Genomic DNA, 15,290 nt, shown 5'->3' on the forward strand with positions numbered 1-15,290 from the left:
CTGAATTTTTACTGTTACATTTATTTAGTTGTTAACTAGTAATAAGCCTACTTAAAAAGGAGTGATATGCAGAAGAGCTATTTGAAAATGTTTGCATTATTTTTTGTCAAAAATGGCCTTTTAAAAAAATGAAACATTTTTTAAAAAAAAGACGTTGATGTTGGAAATTTTCTATTATTTGCAAAATTTTCCATGGTATCTTTTAACAGTTTTTTTCCCCAAAATCATGTTAAAATTCTTATCCACTGTTTTGTTTACTGAAGACCAGTTTATTGATGAGCAGATTGTTTTAATAATTTTCTTAGATGAGGCCTGAGTGCTCTCAGGAAAATGACAGTGACCATTTTTAGCCTTCAGTGACAAAATCTAGCATAAGCAGCAAGTTCTGGATGCCCTATAAGTCACTGCGTCCTGTCCACCCATCTGTATTTTTATAAGCTATCTTATGCCAGGCATGTCCATTATGATAATGGTGTGCCCATTATTTTAACAGTCTGTAAATCTATTCGTTTTTTTTTAAAAAGCCATCAAACTCATTGATGGCAACCTTATTTCAAATAAGGTGCTTCTAAATGTCACTTAGAACTTCAGGAGAATCCAAATATGTCCTAGTAATACTTTGTAGTTGACACATTCAGTCACTTTCTGAGGGCAAAATATCCCTGGCGAGCAACTATGGGGCATAGCCTCAGCTAGTGTAAATTGTCATAGTTCCATTGAAATCAAGGAGAAGGTAGGTTGATTCACTGAATACAGCAGGACATATTGGGTTCTCCATGGATTCTACTGTCTTTCTTTACAATTTCGGTTGCCCCGGAAATAGTTGTCCAAAAAGAGAAGACCTTCATGTGGAACTTGACTGTTCTTCCATATATGGATGAGAATCAATGCTGGTATAGTGGAAGGATGTTGAAGTAGGGAAGAATGACAGAGCTTGAGTAGAGTGACAAGGTGACTGGAGTGGTGAAAGAAGGCTGTGGTAAGGATAGAGGACTGGATTCCCCTTAGTGGAGAGAAGAAGGATGTCAATGATAGCAATTATCTTTGAAAAGTCATGGAAGATGGGAGACATTCCAGATGACTTGAAAAGGGCAAATATAGTGCCCATCTATAAAAAGGGAAATAAGGACAACCTGGGGAATTACAGACCAGTCAGCTTAACGTCTGTACCCGGAAAGATAATGGTGCAAATAAATAAGCAATCAATTTACAAATACCTAGAAGATAATAAGGTGATAAATAACAGTCAGCATGGATTTGTCAAGGACAAATCATGTCAAACCAACCTGATAGCTTTCTTTGACAGGGTAACAAGCCTTGTAGATGGGGGGAAGCGGTAGATGTGGTATATCTTGACTTTAGTAAGGCTTTTGATACTGTCTCACATGACTTGCTCATAAACAAACTAGGGAAATACAACCTAGATGGAGCTACCATAAGGTGGGTGTGTAACTGGTTGGAAAATCATTCCCAGAGAGTAGTTATCAGTCATGCTGGAAGGGCATTTTTAATATATGGAGCTATACCTATCTCATAGAGCTGGAAGGGACCCTGAAAGGTCATTGAGTCCAGCCCCCTGCCTTCACTAGTAGGACCAAGTACTAATTTTGCTCCTGATCCCTAAGTGGCCCCCTCAAGGATTGAACTCACAACCTTGGGTTTAGCAGGCCAATGCGCAAACCACTGAGCTATCCCTCCCCCCTGGGGTCCCAAGTGGGGTCCTGCAGGGATCAGTTCTGGGTCCAGTTCTGTTCAATATCTTCATCAGTGATTTAGATAATGGCATAGAGAGTATACTTATAAAGTTTGTGGATGATACCAAGCGGGGAGGGGTTGCAAATGCTTTGGAGGATAGGATTAAAATTAAAAATGATCTGGAGAAATGGTCTGAAGTAAATTGGATGAAATTCAGTAAGGACAAATGCAAAGCACTCCACTTAAGAAGGAACAATCAGTTGCACACATACAAAATGGGACATGACTGCCTAGGAAGGAGTACTGCAGAAAAGGATCTGGGGGTCATAGTGGATCACAAGCTAAATATGGGTCAACAGTGTAACGCTGTTGCAAAAAAAGCAAACATCATTCTGGGATGTATTAGTAGGAGTATTGTAAGCAAGACACGAGAAGTCATTCTTCCGCTCTACTCTGCACAGATTAGGCCTCAGCTGGAGTATTGTGTCTAGTTCTGGGCACCATATTTCAGGAAAGATGTGGCCAAATTAGAGAAAGTCCAGAGAAGAGCAACAAAAATGATTTAAGTTCTAGAAAACATGACCTCTGAGGGAAGATTGAAAACATTGGGTTTGTTTTGTCTGGAGAAGAGAAGACTGAGAGGAGACATAACAGTTTTCAAGTACATAAAAGGTTGTTGCAAGGAAGAGGGAGAAAAATTGTTCTTCTTAACCTCTGAGGATAGGACAAGAAGCAGTGGGCTTAAATTGCAGCAAGGGCAGTTTAAGTTGGACATTAGGAAAAACTTCCTGTCAGAGTGGTTAGAATTGCCTAGGTTGTGGAATCTCCATCATTGGGGATTTTTAAGAGCAGATTGGATGAACACCTGTTAGGGATGGTCTAGATAATATGTAGTCCTGCCTTGAGTGCAGGGGACTGGACTAGATGACCTCTCGAGGTCCCTTCCAGTTCTATGATTCTAATATAAGGATGCTGCAGCTGGAAGGATAGAGAGAGTATGACCTGGTGGTATTGCATGGGAGGGAGCACAGTAAGAAGTCTGTTTAACCTTGCACTCTAATCTTCCTGAATATAAACTTGTCCAATTTGTGCATGTTGGAACACATGCTCTCATTTTGTCATGTGATCTGCTCTCTCTGGACTGTAGAAATTCCAGTTGTTGACAGATTCGGACAGAACATCCTCATTTTAACTTGAACCATTTGTGCTGGCAAATGTGGATGCTGGTCAGAGCATAAGGTATGCTGATATTCCTTCTCCCCTCCAGGCAGAGTTCCAAATAAACTTTGTGGATACAGCAAGAGCCCTCCACACAACACCTCTGCCAATCTGGATCCTTCTTCTTGGGTACAGTACAGATATTAAGATGAATTTAGGTCATACATACATACGGACCATATATACATATGCTTGAAACTCTTCTTTGATTTTCTGCAAAAGTTTTTTCACAACTAGTGTGTCCCAGAAAATACAAGAATTTAACTATTTAAAATTATCTTGCCTTAGTCTGGAAATAGCTCAGAAGTCATAACCTCCTCTGTTATGACAACTTTATTCACTTAATTCATGTCTTTTATTCTGAGTAGTGAGACTAAGCAGGAATCTTTGGACAAGTTTCTTTGAAATGGGCTCTCTTCCTTGTTCTTCTCTGCTTGCATCATTCAGTTGTTACCTTGATACAAATGCAGACATAGTTCCTCCTGAGTTGGTACTCTCTGATGGCTCTTTTGTAGGAATCTTGGAACCATCTCTTGATGAAAATTGGAGAATTTTAAAAGAATTTTGTCAGGAACTTGCCCCATGGCAAGTCAGTGGCCTGGCATTCCTATCCCTACAGAATGCACTAGTTCCCTGTCTATGACTTGCATTTGATTCAGTATAACCAAATACTCAGTATAGCCTGATGCCAGTAGGTTTTAGTTGTAACTTTAATTACTGTTTTATCCATTACCTCAACCAAATTAAGTTTAGAGCCTGTCCATTCTTATTTTCTTCTGTATTTTAGTTAGACTGACACTATGTATTTGATTTCTACGTAACTGTTTGTCCAACCTGAATTGCTATTACATTTATTTTATAAATATATCATTATATAGCTGCAAGGTATGCAACACTGTACAATGAATGGATCAAAGCCACACAGATATCACTATAAACATGTATAAATCTGAAATTTGGTCCCAAAATGAGGGTGCTGAGTATGTGTGCATACGCAGAAGCCTAGATCAGTCAGTATAAATACATAACATGTAACAGTCCTTGCCTTACTTTTTTTCTGGGTTGGTGAAGAGAGAAGGGAATTAATGGAAGTATTAAATGTCCTGTTGATTGCTACCATGGGCAAGATCCTACCCCATGACTTCATCCCTTTTATGCCACTCTGGCAGTGGAAAGAAAATATAAAGCTGCCCTAATTTAGGGTAATCTCTGGGTGGTGTAAAATGGGCATAGCTGGCTCTGTACGACCTACTCTCCATTCCCCAGTATCAGAAACATCCCTGGTTGGACTAGGGCATGACCAGAGTAGGAGGAGCTATGGCTAAACCATGCAGTGCTCTGGACAATTCACAGCAAAGGGGTCTCAAGAGGACCATTCTAACTGGTGTAATTTCAAGCAGCCCTTAAGCTTTGAGCCACCTTTTGAGGGAGTAAGGAGTAGGTAACAATAGAGAGTCTGAGCTGAATGCGGCTATCGGGAATCAAATAACCTTGCTGAATTTTCTCTTAAATTGTTCCATTGGGAGGTAGGATTTGTTTTCCCCCCAAGTCACTGGGGCTTGCACATAAACCCAACGGGCTCCTCTACAATTGCGGGCGAGAGTTATCCATGTGAGGCAAGTGCCTCCTGTGGCCTGAACTCCTGGGAGCTGCACTGATCGGGCTCCCTCAGAGGGGAAAATCCCACATATGGAGGGTCATGTGGCACAGTTGAACCATGAATGAGGCATACAGGATTTGGTCCAGGATGTTTAGGGTTCAGGTTTTTAACTTATAGTTTTTGCTGAATTGTTTGCTTTTTTTCCAGTAACTGCAGTGATAAGTACCATACTTAAAACAGTCACCAAGGTTTAACTAATTGTAGTTCTTCCATGAAAACAAGGCTGTGCGTGCACGCTACCTTTAGCTGTAGCACACATGCATAGTTTTATGCTTAAGACCTATTGGAGGTCAAGCATTTGCTTTGCTGTTTTAATTATGCAGTACTGCACTGATGATCGGAAAAAGAAATAGATGTGTGGATGTCTTCAGTACAAATAGTTTCATAGTAAGTTCACTTTCAATCTTAAACATCTTGTGCTAGATCCTTCTCCCATTGAGCACACAGTTCCCTCTGAAATCAGCTTCTCCCAGTAAATTCATGGTGAGCAGGATTTAGCCTCTTTAAATACATCCTAGGTAAATAATCATTAGCACTGCAGTGGAGGCCTCTGGTACTGCAATGATGATAAGCATTTATCTGATTGTGGTCATGGACGTGTACTGAAGTCATAACAATTCCTGTGGTTTTGTATGCGTTTTACATCTGTGACTGTAAGCATATCGTATAGCATCAGAACAACTCTATCACCTTGTAGAATTGGATAATACAGAGAGGTCAACAATTTTTCTCAAGCCTTGAGCACTGCTCAGTAGTTGCAAGTCCATTCTAATACCTAATGACGTAACAACATAAAAAACTGAATTGCTGGAACAGAAGCATTGGAAGTAGACACTTCGTGTTACAAAGTACGTTTCAGGGATGGTTGAAATACTGGGGCCTTTGGGAAGCACTTATAGCTGTTCAATGTTTCTTTCAGGTCATCAGATTTTGGAACATTATATACAAAGCTGAATCTGCAGCCCGGGATTACTACAGTCATTGACAATTTCTACATTTGTCCCACCAACAAAAAAAAGGTATGTGGCAAAAAAGTATACCTCTTTCCTAGAGATCCAATAGCTCAGGCTAGAAAACTCTCACAGAGGAGTTAAGACTCGAGTAGTTAGTTCAGTGTAGCACATTCTCCAGAGTTAAAATATAAAGGAGTAATTTTCACAAACATGTTGATGACCTTCAGTAGAACTGTGACCTCTGGGAATGGGATATACATTTTAGATGGACTCTGCCAAGCAATGATGATCTTATGATCTTTCAATTTTTAGAGTATCTGTGTGGACAAAAACTGGGGAAGGCCTAGGAGTGAGTGTAGTCTGTGAGGCCATTGATTAAGGAGTCCCCAGAAACTAGCTCCTCTGAGAGCCACGCAAATCCTGTTATCCACCAGAGACAAATGACCATCTGTACGTAGGGTCTGTCCCACTGCATCAGCTTCGGGGCCTCCGTAGTAGGGCTGCTGCATTGGAGCTGTACTGCCCGCTCCTCCCCTGCCTGCAGCTTCCTCTGGAGCTCATATTGAGAGGGTTCTGCTACACTGGGGTTGGTGTAGCTGAGCTGGCTACAGGCCTTCATCCCCCTGCCTCGTTCTATGCACAGTTTCCCAGCTTCACGCATGTTCTTTATTGAGATCTAAGGCGAGGCTGAGCTGGTGCTTTGGAAATGGTTGACAATCTCGCCATTTGGGAAGAAGATGAAAATTCTCATGCTGAGCTTCAGGGAATGATCTTAGGTCACTGAAAAGAATTTTTTTTTAAACTTTTATTTAAAATTCCCCTGTACTGTTGGTGACCCCAACAGCATTTAGGTTAGTGCATGAGGAACTGAAAGTGAAATGGACTATAAACAAAGGTGAATTTGACCAGTCAAATGTGGCTGCCTGTGATGAATGGAAAGTAGAATGCAAAGAAACACAGTGATTATTAAAAAAAATATTTTTTTACAATTCTTGCTGTTTTAATTATGTAAAGTATTGTAAATAATAAGTGTAGTAAGACATATATATGAATAAAAAATTTATCTTGAAAAGTTCCTTTCAACCACAGTATAAAATAGAAGAATTGATTTCATGCGGGGTCCATTGATTAGAAAGACAATTTTAGTTGTACTTATCTATTTGTTCTGCCTAATCAAAAATCAGTGATAAACTCAAAGAACCTGCCTGGGTGATTAAGTGCTGTTTTTATTTCTCCTGGTATTGTGGCTGGAGTCTTTGCAACCAACTGAAACAGTAGACGAGTTAGATAATGTGTATTTAATCTGCTGCAAAGCTGGTAACAATTTTCTTATTCATCAAAGTGGATCTACCACCAGGCACAAAATTGTTTCTGAGCAGCATGCATCTGAGAGCTGGGCTCTGCAGATTATTACAGGGCCAAAAAGAAATAAATAATAATAATAAAAACAAGTATTAATGTAATTTTCTGGAATGAAGACACAAGGATGAGGCAGGATGGGAAACCTATGGAAATTTCTGCACAGCTCAGTCAGCTACTGTGTTCTATGTGAAATTAAAACCTGCACAGGCTTATGGGGATCAAGGATAATGTAAATCTACCGATCTGGGAAAAAAAGAAAATGAACAGTGGTTGCAGGATTGCTGCTGAATTTCAAGAACAAAGGACATTCTGATACATAGAAAAATGGCACATTAACCCAAACTCAGAAAAATCTGATTTATGTTCAAGGTAACTCAAAGTACTTAGCACTTAGTGTAAAGACCCTCTTTAGCAGTTTAATGCTATATTAGAATTCAGTTCTTAAATTCATTTAATTTTGGTCCTCTATGAATGTGCTATTTGATGTTCTGTACTTTGCTCTTAAGATGTCAACCTACTTTAAATATAAAAAATTCCTTACATTTTAGTGCCTGTTAAAGGTGCCAGAGCGAACATTTCTAGAAATAAGTCCTTCGGGATGCAGGCATAATACAAACTGTGGAATAAAGGTGCTTTGCCAATATACTTCAGAACTGGCTTGGAGGAACCACACTGATAAGAAATTCAGTCTCTATGCCAAAAAAAACAGAGGCAGCCATGCCAGCCATCATGATGGTAGCTTTTGTGATGAATGGCACTTGACTAAGACCACCAATTTGTTTCACAATGGCCATTTGGAAAAGCTGGTACATTCATCCCAGACTGGTTGGTCCTGCGTCCCACTGCCAAAATCCTGAGCCACTGAACTGATCAGGAGGCAGCCATCGCTCAGCTGCAGAGTGTTGAAGAACACACGCGCTAGAGGCTAGCCCTTGTTGTCTGCAGTACTCCAGGCTCAAGAGGGAGCATATGTGACTGGGGCAGGCCACTGGCCTCACCCCTATGCAAAGATTGGCACCTGCTGAGGGACTTGTTACAATTGTTCTAGAGGCATAACATTAAATTGCTACAGTTTTCTCCTCTATTCCTGGAGTCATCCACAGACACAGTATACCTGATTTTCCTCTCACACTGATTTAGTTCCATGGATTTAAATTTAAAAATGTCTATTTTCTGCTTCTCTATAAGGTCTCAGTCTTGCACTCTGGCCCCAATCCAGCAAAGGACTTGCATATATGCTTAAATTTAAGCACAGACAGTCTCATACTCCCGTTCAGCATTTGGAGGATGAAAATGTATACAAAGAAACAGAGACAAAAAATGTGTGTGGGGATTGTTGCATAACAATTATCACAATTTTAATTCTATTCCACATCATCCTTAGAGAGTCATGAATGATATTTCTTATATAATTCTCATCATAGATATCAATTTTCTGGTGCAACTGAATGATTTTATGTGGTAAGGAATCTGGAAGGTAACTCTTTTACAGCTGGCTGGAGAGGCATGCAAAAGCTGGAGAAGCTTTTAAAATAAAATGCAACCAGATCAATATGAAAATTGGCAAAAGGCTGAGGTTTAGTTCAGGGTTTGGGCTGAGATTATCTATCCGCACTAATATGCAAACTCCTAACTTGAATAAGAGTTTCATTGAATGTGCTTGGCACATTCACTAGCTATCATTTGTACAATCCACTGGACTGAAAAGTGCAGTTTACAGAACGAATCTGAAACTGTACTGAAAATGTTCAATCCCTGCGGGCTGCACGGGTTTGCATTTTTCTAAGACGACCAGTTGCAGAAAGGTGACAGTTCTTATCTCTCTAATACAGTGTTTACAGCAGGGGTTCTCACAACAAATGTTTTGGTGGCCACCAACTCTTGCTGGAGGCCGTTCTGACAATTTTTCCTAAAATATTTAATTAACTTTAGGAAAAATAAATAAATATGCACATATACATGTCCAAATCACTGTAATTTATTTATGTCGGGTTTTTTTCAGACTCAATAATAAAAATAATGTACAGTTGTCTCTCTTCTTTACTGGACCTAAACAAAATAGAAACAAAAATCAGGTGCTTTGCATGTTTTGATTTTTTTTTAGATTGCTAGTTAGTAAGTCTGCTACTGTGAAAAGTGATATTTGAATATTTGTTAATATCACTTTTCACAGCAGATGTACTCAGCGCCGGCATGCTGGGGGACACATTAAGCCCTGGATGATGAGGTGGGTAAGGAGACAGGGGGTTCAGGAGTGATGGGGGGGACTGGAGGAGGCAGCGGGGCTTGAGGTGATGACAGAGGATGAGTCCAGGGATGGAGCCCAAAACCCTGCGGCTGGGAGACAGAGCCTGCCGCCGCATGGCCAGAGCCTGCTGTGCACCACCCCAGGCTGGAAACCTGAAGCCCAAGGCCCACTGCCCCTGGGAAGTTGGGGAACTCACACTGGTTGCCTGCTCCTACAGTGTTTCTGGGTCCAGAAGGGGGTAGGGACCAACCCCTGCAGGCAGTCCCGGGGGAGGAGCTGCTGCTCCTCCCACTGCTCCCCCCTTTACTCCCCCCCCGCACCACCCCGGAGTTTGTGGCTGCAAGAAAAGCTCCTGGTGGCCACATTTGAGAAACACTGGTTTACAGTGTTAAAAGTTCATATAATTATATTTCCTTTTATTAAGAAGCATATTTGTATATGCAAAGGTTAAATTGTTAGAATCATGTTATTTTCACCAGCTGCATGGAAAAGGGATTACATAACAGAATCAATTACAGTATAAACTGATGGGTAGACTGGGGACTTCAGACCACACAGTGTAGGAGAACAAATCTCTTTAGAAAGCCATGGTGAGTCCATGCTTGGGACGAAGAGGGCTAAGTAGGATGTTGCTCCTTTTCTGTGTAGCCATCTTATGCATCTGCAAATTATTTATGCTGCCCACAGTGGGTGGGTCCAAAGGAGGGGCCGGGAAGGACCCACATTAAGTGACAAATCTCACCCTCTCAAACCTCCTCCCAAACAAAAAACTTGTGCACTAGCCACCAGAAAACTTAGTTTGTGCTGCCTGAGGAAGCATTAATGCTTGCTCCACACTCTGTGACACCCCCTTCAACTCAGGAGGAACCTTTAGCAAATGACAGCAAAGCTATTGGTTCTACCATGCTGACATGGTTGAGGAGAGGCTGCAGATGAATGAGGAGGGAGAGTGCACCAGTGCAACTAGCCTGGCATTAATTTGTTCATTTTGATGCACTTATGCACAGGACAGCCTTTGAACTGACCTGTGACATCAAATTGAACTGACCTGTGACATCAATTGAACTCTTATGAGTTCACCGCATCAGAGCTTATCCTGAATCATCATGGGCTGCACGTATGTCCACTGACCTTGAATTTTCTTACATTTTAAATAATAGAACTGATTTAATTGTCTGCCTCTCTTCTGCTGCTATTGCCCTAGTAGAAAACTGGTGCAGGCATCCTTTAGTTATACATGCACTACAGGAAAATGGAGTCTGATCTGTGGTATTCTGTTCCTTGTGATAATAGGGTATGACTATGGTTTGGAAGTGATGTGCTTGGGCCACCCAGTGCCTGTATTATATAGCATCAACCTTTCAGTCAACTAAAAAGGAAACCTTTCATGTGGAAGGGGATTAGTTATAGAGTAATAGGGATGGTAATTACATACCAGTTTCACTGAGATAAATTACAAGTGATAATGCATAGTATGAAATTGTGATTGGGATGTGTGCTGGGTTTTTTAAAGACAAATTTAGTTCGCCCTTGAAAAGTGTTCAAAGTTTCTAGATTTAATGTCTTTGGGATTTTGCTCCAAACATACTTTAAATGTACATTTGACAAATATTTTGACTCCCATTGCTCCAGATGTTATGGCTGTGCTAAAGGAGCACGTGTGCAACATAAGGAATGTAAGTCTTGTTCATATTAGAGAAAAATAAACATTCTCTGTGGCTATGTTGATTTATTAGTAAAACGGCCATAACAGCAAAGTTTCCTATCTGCTATGCTAATCAATAATTGCACATTTTCCCAATCTAAACAGTACATTAACAGGCAAAACCTACATGCCTGACGAACCACACAGAACCTTGATATAATTAGTAGGTAGGCTATATGTATATTAGTTAGATTGATGGTATTTTAAAATTAGCTGAAATATAAAATATAGAGAAAGGAAATCTCCCATGGAGATAACACTTCCCTAGTCAGAAGAATGGTTTGAGAAATGTTTGCAACCATTTGAAGATAAATATAGGGCTGCCACATTTTGCCATTTGTCTTGCAGGGCAAAATAATTGACAATGAAACTTCCATGAGGCCACCTTTAGTAAGTAACTTTCTGTCTTAAAGGGACCACTCCAGAGTACGTCCAAACATGTCAAGTAGAATTCAGCTCCCCCTTTGTTAGAAGACGGTTTCCATTAAGCAGCCTCTTTCTGTCTGTTCTCTAAGTAATTGCTTAAGAGAGGTTTCGCTGTACTTTGCCGTGAGGCTAAGTTGTGATGTTCTAATATTTGGATTTACATGTTGTGATGCTGCATCAGTGCATAATAGTGTTGCACCCACTAGTGGTGACACAGTGTCAGTATGTGATAATGTTCTACTGACATCATTGTGTCATGTTGCTGTGAAACTTGAACTCAATCCAAGACACTCTAATTGGTCTATACTTCCAGGACAGTGTATTCTCCATTGTGAAAGAACTGGATTGCCTGTAAACTTGGAATTAATTCAACTGGTACAGATGAATATTACTAATTGGCTTACTGTCGGAGACCACTCCCATTGAGTAGATAGAATTAAGAATAAGTAAGGGGACTGAGAGTCAGAAGTCCTCACAACAGCCCCTATCGTATGGTTAAGACTGATTAAATTTTTGTTGGTAAATGTCAATAAATGCTGATTTCACCATAGACACAAAATGATAAATATTTCCATTGAATATAATAGAAATGTACAGATAGGAAAAATGAGAAAAATGCTACTTGAAAAAGTTAAGAGTCAAACTCCAGTTTGAATTAGGCTTGTTACAAATGGACTAGCAAATGAATAATAAAAATAGGTATGATTTGTTGATTTAAGAATATTAACGTTGTATATTTTGACGTGTGATGTTGACAGTTTCTTTTAATGGTTTATAAAGCTTTAACTTTTCGAATCTCAACATTTGCCATCGTTAAATAATTATTGTCTGATTCCTCCATAATTTTCCAGAACTGTGAACATTTAAAATAGATAAAAATAAAAAAACTCAAAAGTAAACTATGTATGCAGCATAGATGTAGTTGTGTCGGTCCCAGGATATTAGAGGACAAGGTGGATGAGGAAGGACAAGGTGGATGGGGTAATATCTTTTATTGGACCGCCTGATGTTGGTGAGAGAGATGAGCTACACAGAGCAATTCTTCTTCTGAAGAGCTCTGTGTGGCTCCAAAGCTTGTCTGTCTCACCAACAGAGCTTGGTCCAATAAAAGATATTACCTCTCACTAACTTTGTCTTTCTCTGGATATTATCAGTCAGTTATAGAAAAATACAAATCTAGTTCTGCCAAGTCTACTCATGCCATCGGAGGTTTTGCCATTGACTTCAGTGGCACCCGGATTGTGTCCTATGTGATTCTGGACAAGTCATGTTACTTCCCTCTGCCTCAGTTTTCCCATCAATAAAATTGGGATAATACTTACCTTTTTGTAAAAATGAAAGCCGTTATATAAATACAAAGCATTATTGTTATTCATGGCTAGGCCAGCACTCCCAAATCAATACAATTTGTATGCACTTTATTGCATAGTGCTATAGAAAGAGGTTTGTCCCTTAGTGAAAATCTAATTTACAGATACTATCTTTTGACCTGCCGCCCAAACCTAGTTTTTACCTCTCCCTGTACTGAGCTCCCTGTTCTTATTAGCAGGCATGGTTATTAAAAACCCACTAGCTTTGAGTTGTTGACAGAATACGGTTCCACCAGTACACAGAAGCCTGCTTTTTGAAAAAGATAGCATAAACCGTTTTATTTATCTTCCATTCAGTTTAACAAAGCCAGTACATGATAACTAACTGGTGAAGTATACGTGGCAATGAGTGAGTTGTAGATTGTCATGAATTGTTTGTGGATTTATCGTGGCATGGGGGATAATTACTTATTAAGGTCAAGGAGTGGTGGAGGCAGAATGGTTAACATTTAAACAGACAGTCTTGTATTATTAGTGTATCCTATAATTTCTTTGACGTTTAACTTGGACAGCTCAATTGATTTCTGAAGTTGACCTTTTGCAGTGACTGTGACCTGACATGTAACTTCTGCGTTCTCTTGGTCTTTGATTTATTCCTTGGTAAAGAGATATAGTCTCTCCCCTTCCTTTGCATGCTTAATATATATTATTTGGTTTTATTTTTACAAATTTCCTTCCTGAACACAGCACAAGTGCAGAACAAAAATGTAATTCACAGTAGTGAAGTGAAAAATAAAAAGTCTAATTTGTGGAAACACAACATAAGAGACTTAATTGAAAAGGGAAAAGAACTTTGATCAAGTGGTAGGAGATCATTGTGCATATAATTCTGCATTTGAAAGACATCCATTTCACTCCTGGTATTTCTGGGAAGAGAAGGAATCCAGCTATCATATTTTCAGCAAGACTCTGTTTCCAATTATGTCAAGCACGGGCTTACTGATTAGAGAAATAGAAATAGTCAAAGACATCTAGGAGAACTAAGAAGAAATGTTTGAAACTACTCTAAGCATCTGATGCAATATGTGTTACTCGATGAATGGCTGAGTAGAGATAGGCATGAACTGAAAAATGTAGAGTTTTCATTTGGAACTGGGACTTTATCAGGTTTGGGGCAATTTGCAAAATTCAGATCCAGGTTCTCATTTCAAAACACTTCAACCTAAAATTCAGAGATGATCAAATCTTGGTTTTTTGGCTCAGGCCCCGTGTCTGAATAAGGGTTTTATGGCACAGAAACATGTAAAGTAACTGTGAAAGGGAACATTCCTGGACAATGCTGCCTAGTGGTCGGATGAGGGGTATTGACTTTGTCCTAGTCATTCCCCTTTCTCACAGTTGGCCCACCCTTTAGTGATCTGTACTTTCAGTGACTCAGCCCTCCAGACAGGTTGTGCTTATAAGTCCATTCCTTTGGGGTATATATAAAGGGTCCACAATGGGGGAAGACTTCAGGTTCAAGTGAGGGATTCAGAGCTTCCCCCTTGGGTCAGGTCTCGTGATGTGGACTCTTGTATCTTCCGGGTCTTCCATCAATTAGCAGCCCTACCAAGGGATAGGCTTCCATAGTTGTCCCCTAATTAGGGGTTGGTAGGGGACCCCAGACCCACCTTCTTCTCCAGGCTCTGATCCAGAGCCTGATGTTAGGCAGCTAAGCCCTGCACCTTGGGGTGCTATGTGACTTCCTCCCTGGATCATTTCCTATGAGCCTGCTTTTCTCCCAGGTTTTAAAGTAAATAACTGAACATGAAAATGAAGTTTCTGACCTTCAAAAGCTACCGGTCCCTTCTTTGCAGGCTGTGACAGGTCACTGTCACCAGGCCTCAGGCAGCAAGAGCTCCCATGGTGCTCCTTCTCAGGAGCTCAGAGTGCATGTCAGCTCATCTGCGCTGCCTGCCTGCCGCTGAGCTACTCCACTTCCCCTTTTAAAGCTCCTCTTCCAACTTGTGCAGATGCAGTGGGTCAGGGCTGCATGGGCCCCTTCTTCTACAGTTTGGGGTTTGTCTATCCCATCACAGTACCACGCAGTGTGACTGGCAGGTCACTAGCTCTCTCTTCCTTCTGATTTCTCCTTCAGACCCATTTTCCTTACTACATTAATCTCCTCAGCAAGGATCTTTCACCTGCTCCTTAAACTTAACAGGTGGCCTGTGCTTTTATCACGTCTCTAGGAGATTGTAAATTCATTGGACTTGGAGATGTGCTGTGTATACCCCATGCTGGAGCAAAGAGACAAGGTGAAACTAAATGTCCTGTAGGGGAGACCAGTCAGATGGTCTGCTCCACCTCACAGAACTTTTGTTACCTGTCAGTTAACTTTCTGGCCTGAAGAGGCCTGTCGATAAGACTGCTTCATTCCTTGTTTCATTTGTTGGTGATAAAGATTGACAGGATCATGCCAGGGGACTCACTGCAAGGACCTTGAGCTCAGGGAAATCTGGGTCTTTCCTGAGATACCGGGCTAAGCTTTATAGGGACAGAGCTACCATTTCCCTTTGTTCCCCCTTTATTTCACAGCCTGATGGTGCTACAGCTCTAGGCTAGCCTTGCAAAAACATATAATTTACACCAGTTCAGGATCTGGCCTAAATCTTTCGTAAGGTTTGGAGTACATCCCTGCTACAGCTGTGTAAACCCTGTAATCGTGGTAGCT

At 40.6% G+C, this 15,290-nt stretch overlaps 1 protein-coding gene across 8 annotated transcripts in view; it reads left to right on the top strand.

Moving 5' to 3' along the window:
* Positions 1–15,290, top strand: part of SORCS2 (sortilin related VPS10 domain containing receptor 2) — a 767,814-nt gene that overhangs the window by 448,966 nt on the left and 303,558 nt on the right. For all 8 annotated transcript variants that reach the window (XM_039541213.1, XM_039541219.1, XM_039541216.1 and 5 more), the window contains one exon: positions 5,493–5,592. In XM_039541213.1, the coding sequence (XP_039397147.1) occupies positions 5,493–5,592 (100 nt within the window). The remainder of the gene's footprint in view (positions 1–5,492; positions 5,593–15,290) is intronic.

Source organism: Mauremys reevesii, linkage group 5, assembly GCF_016161935.1.
Source record: "Mauremys reevesii isolate NIE-2019 linkage group 5, ASM1616193v1, whole genome shotgun sequence".
NCBI lineage: Eukaryota > Metazoa > Chordata > Testudines > Geoemydidae > Mauremys > Mauremys reevesii.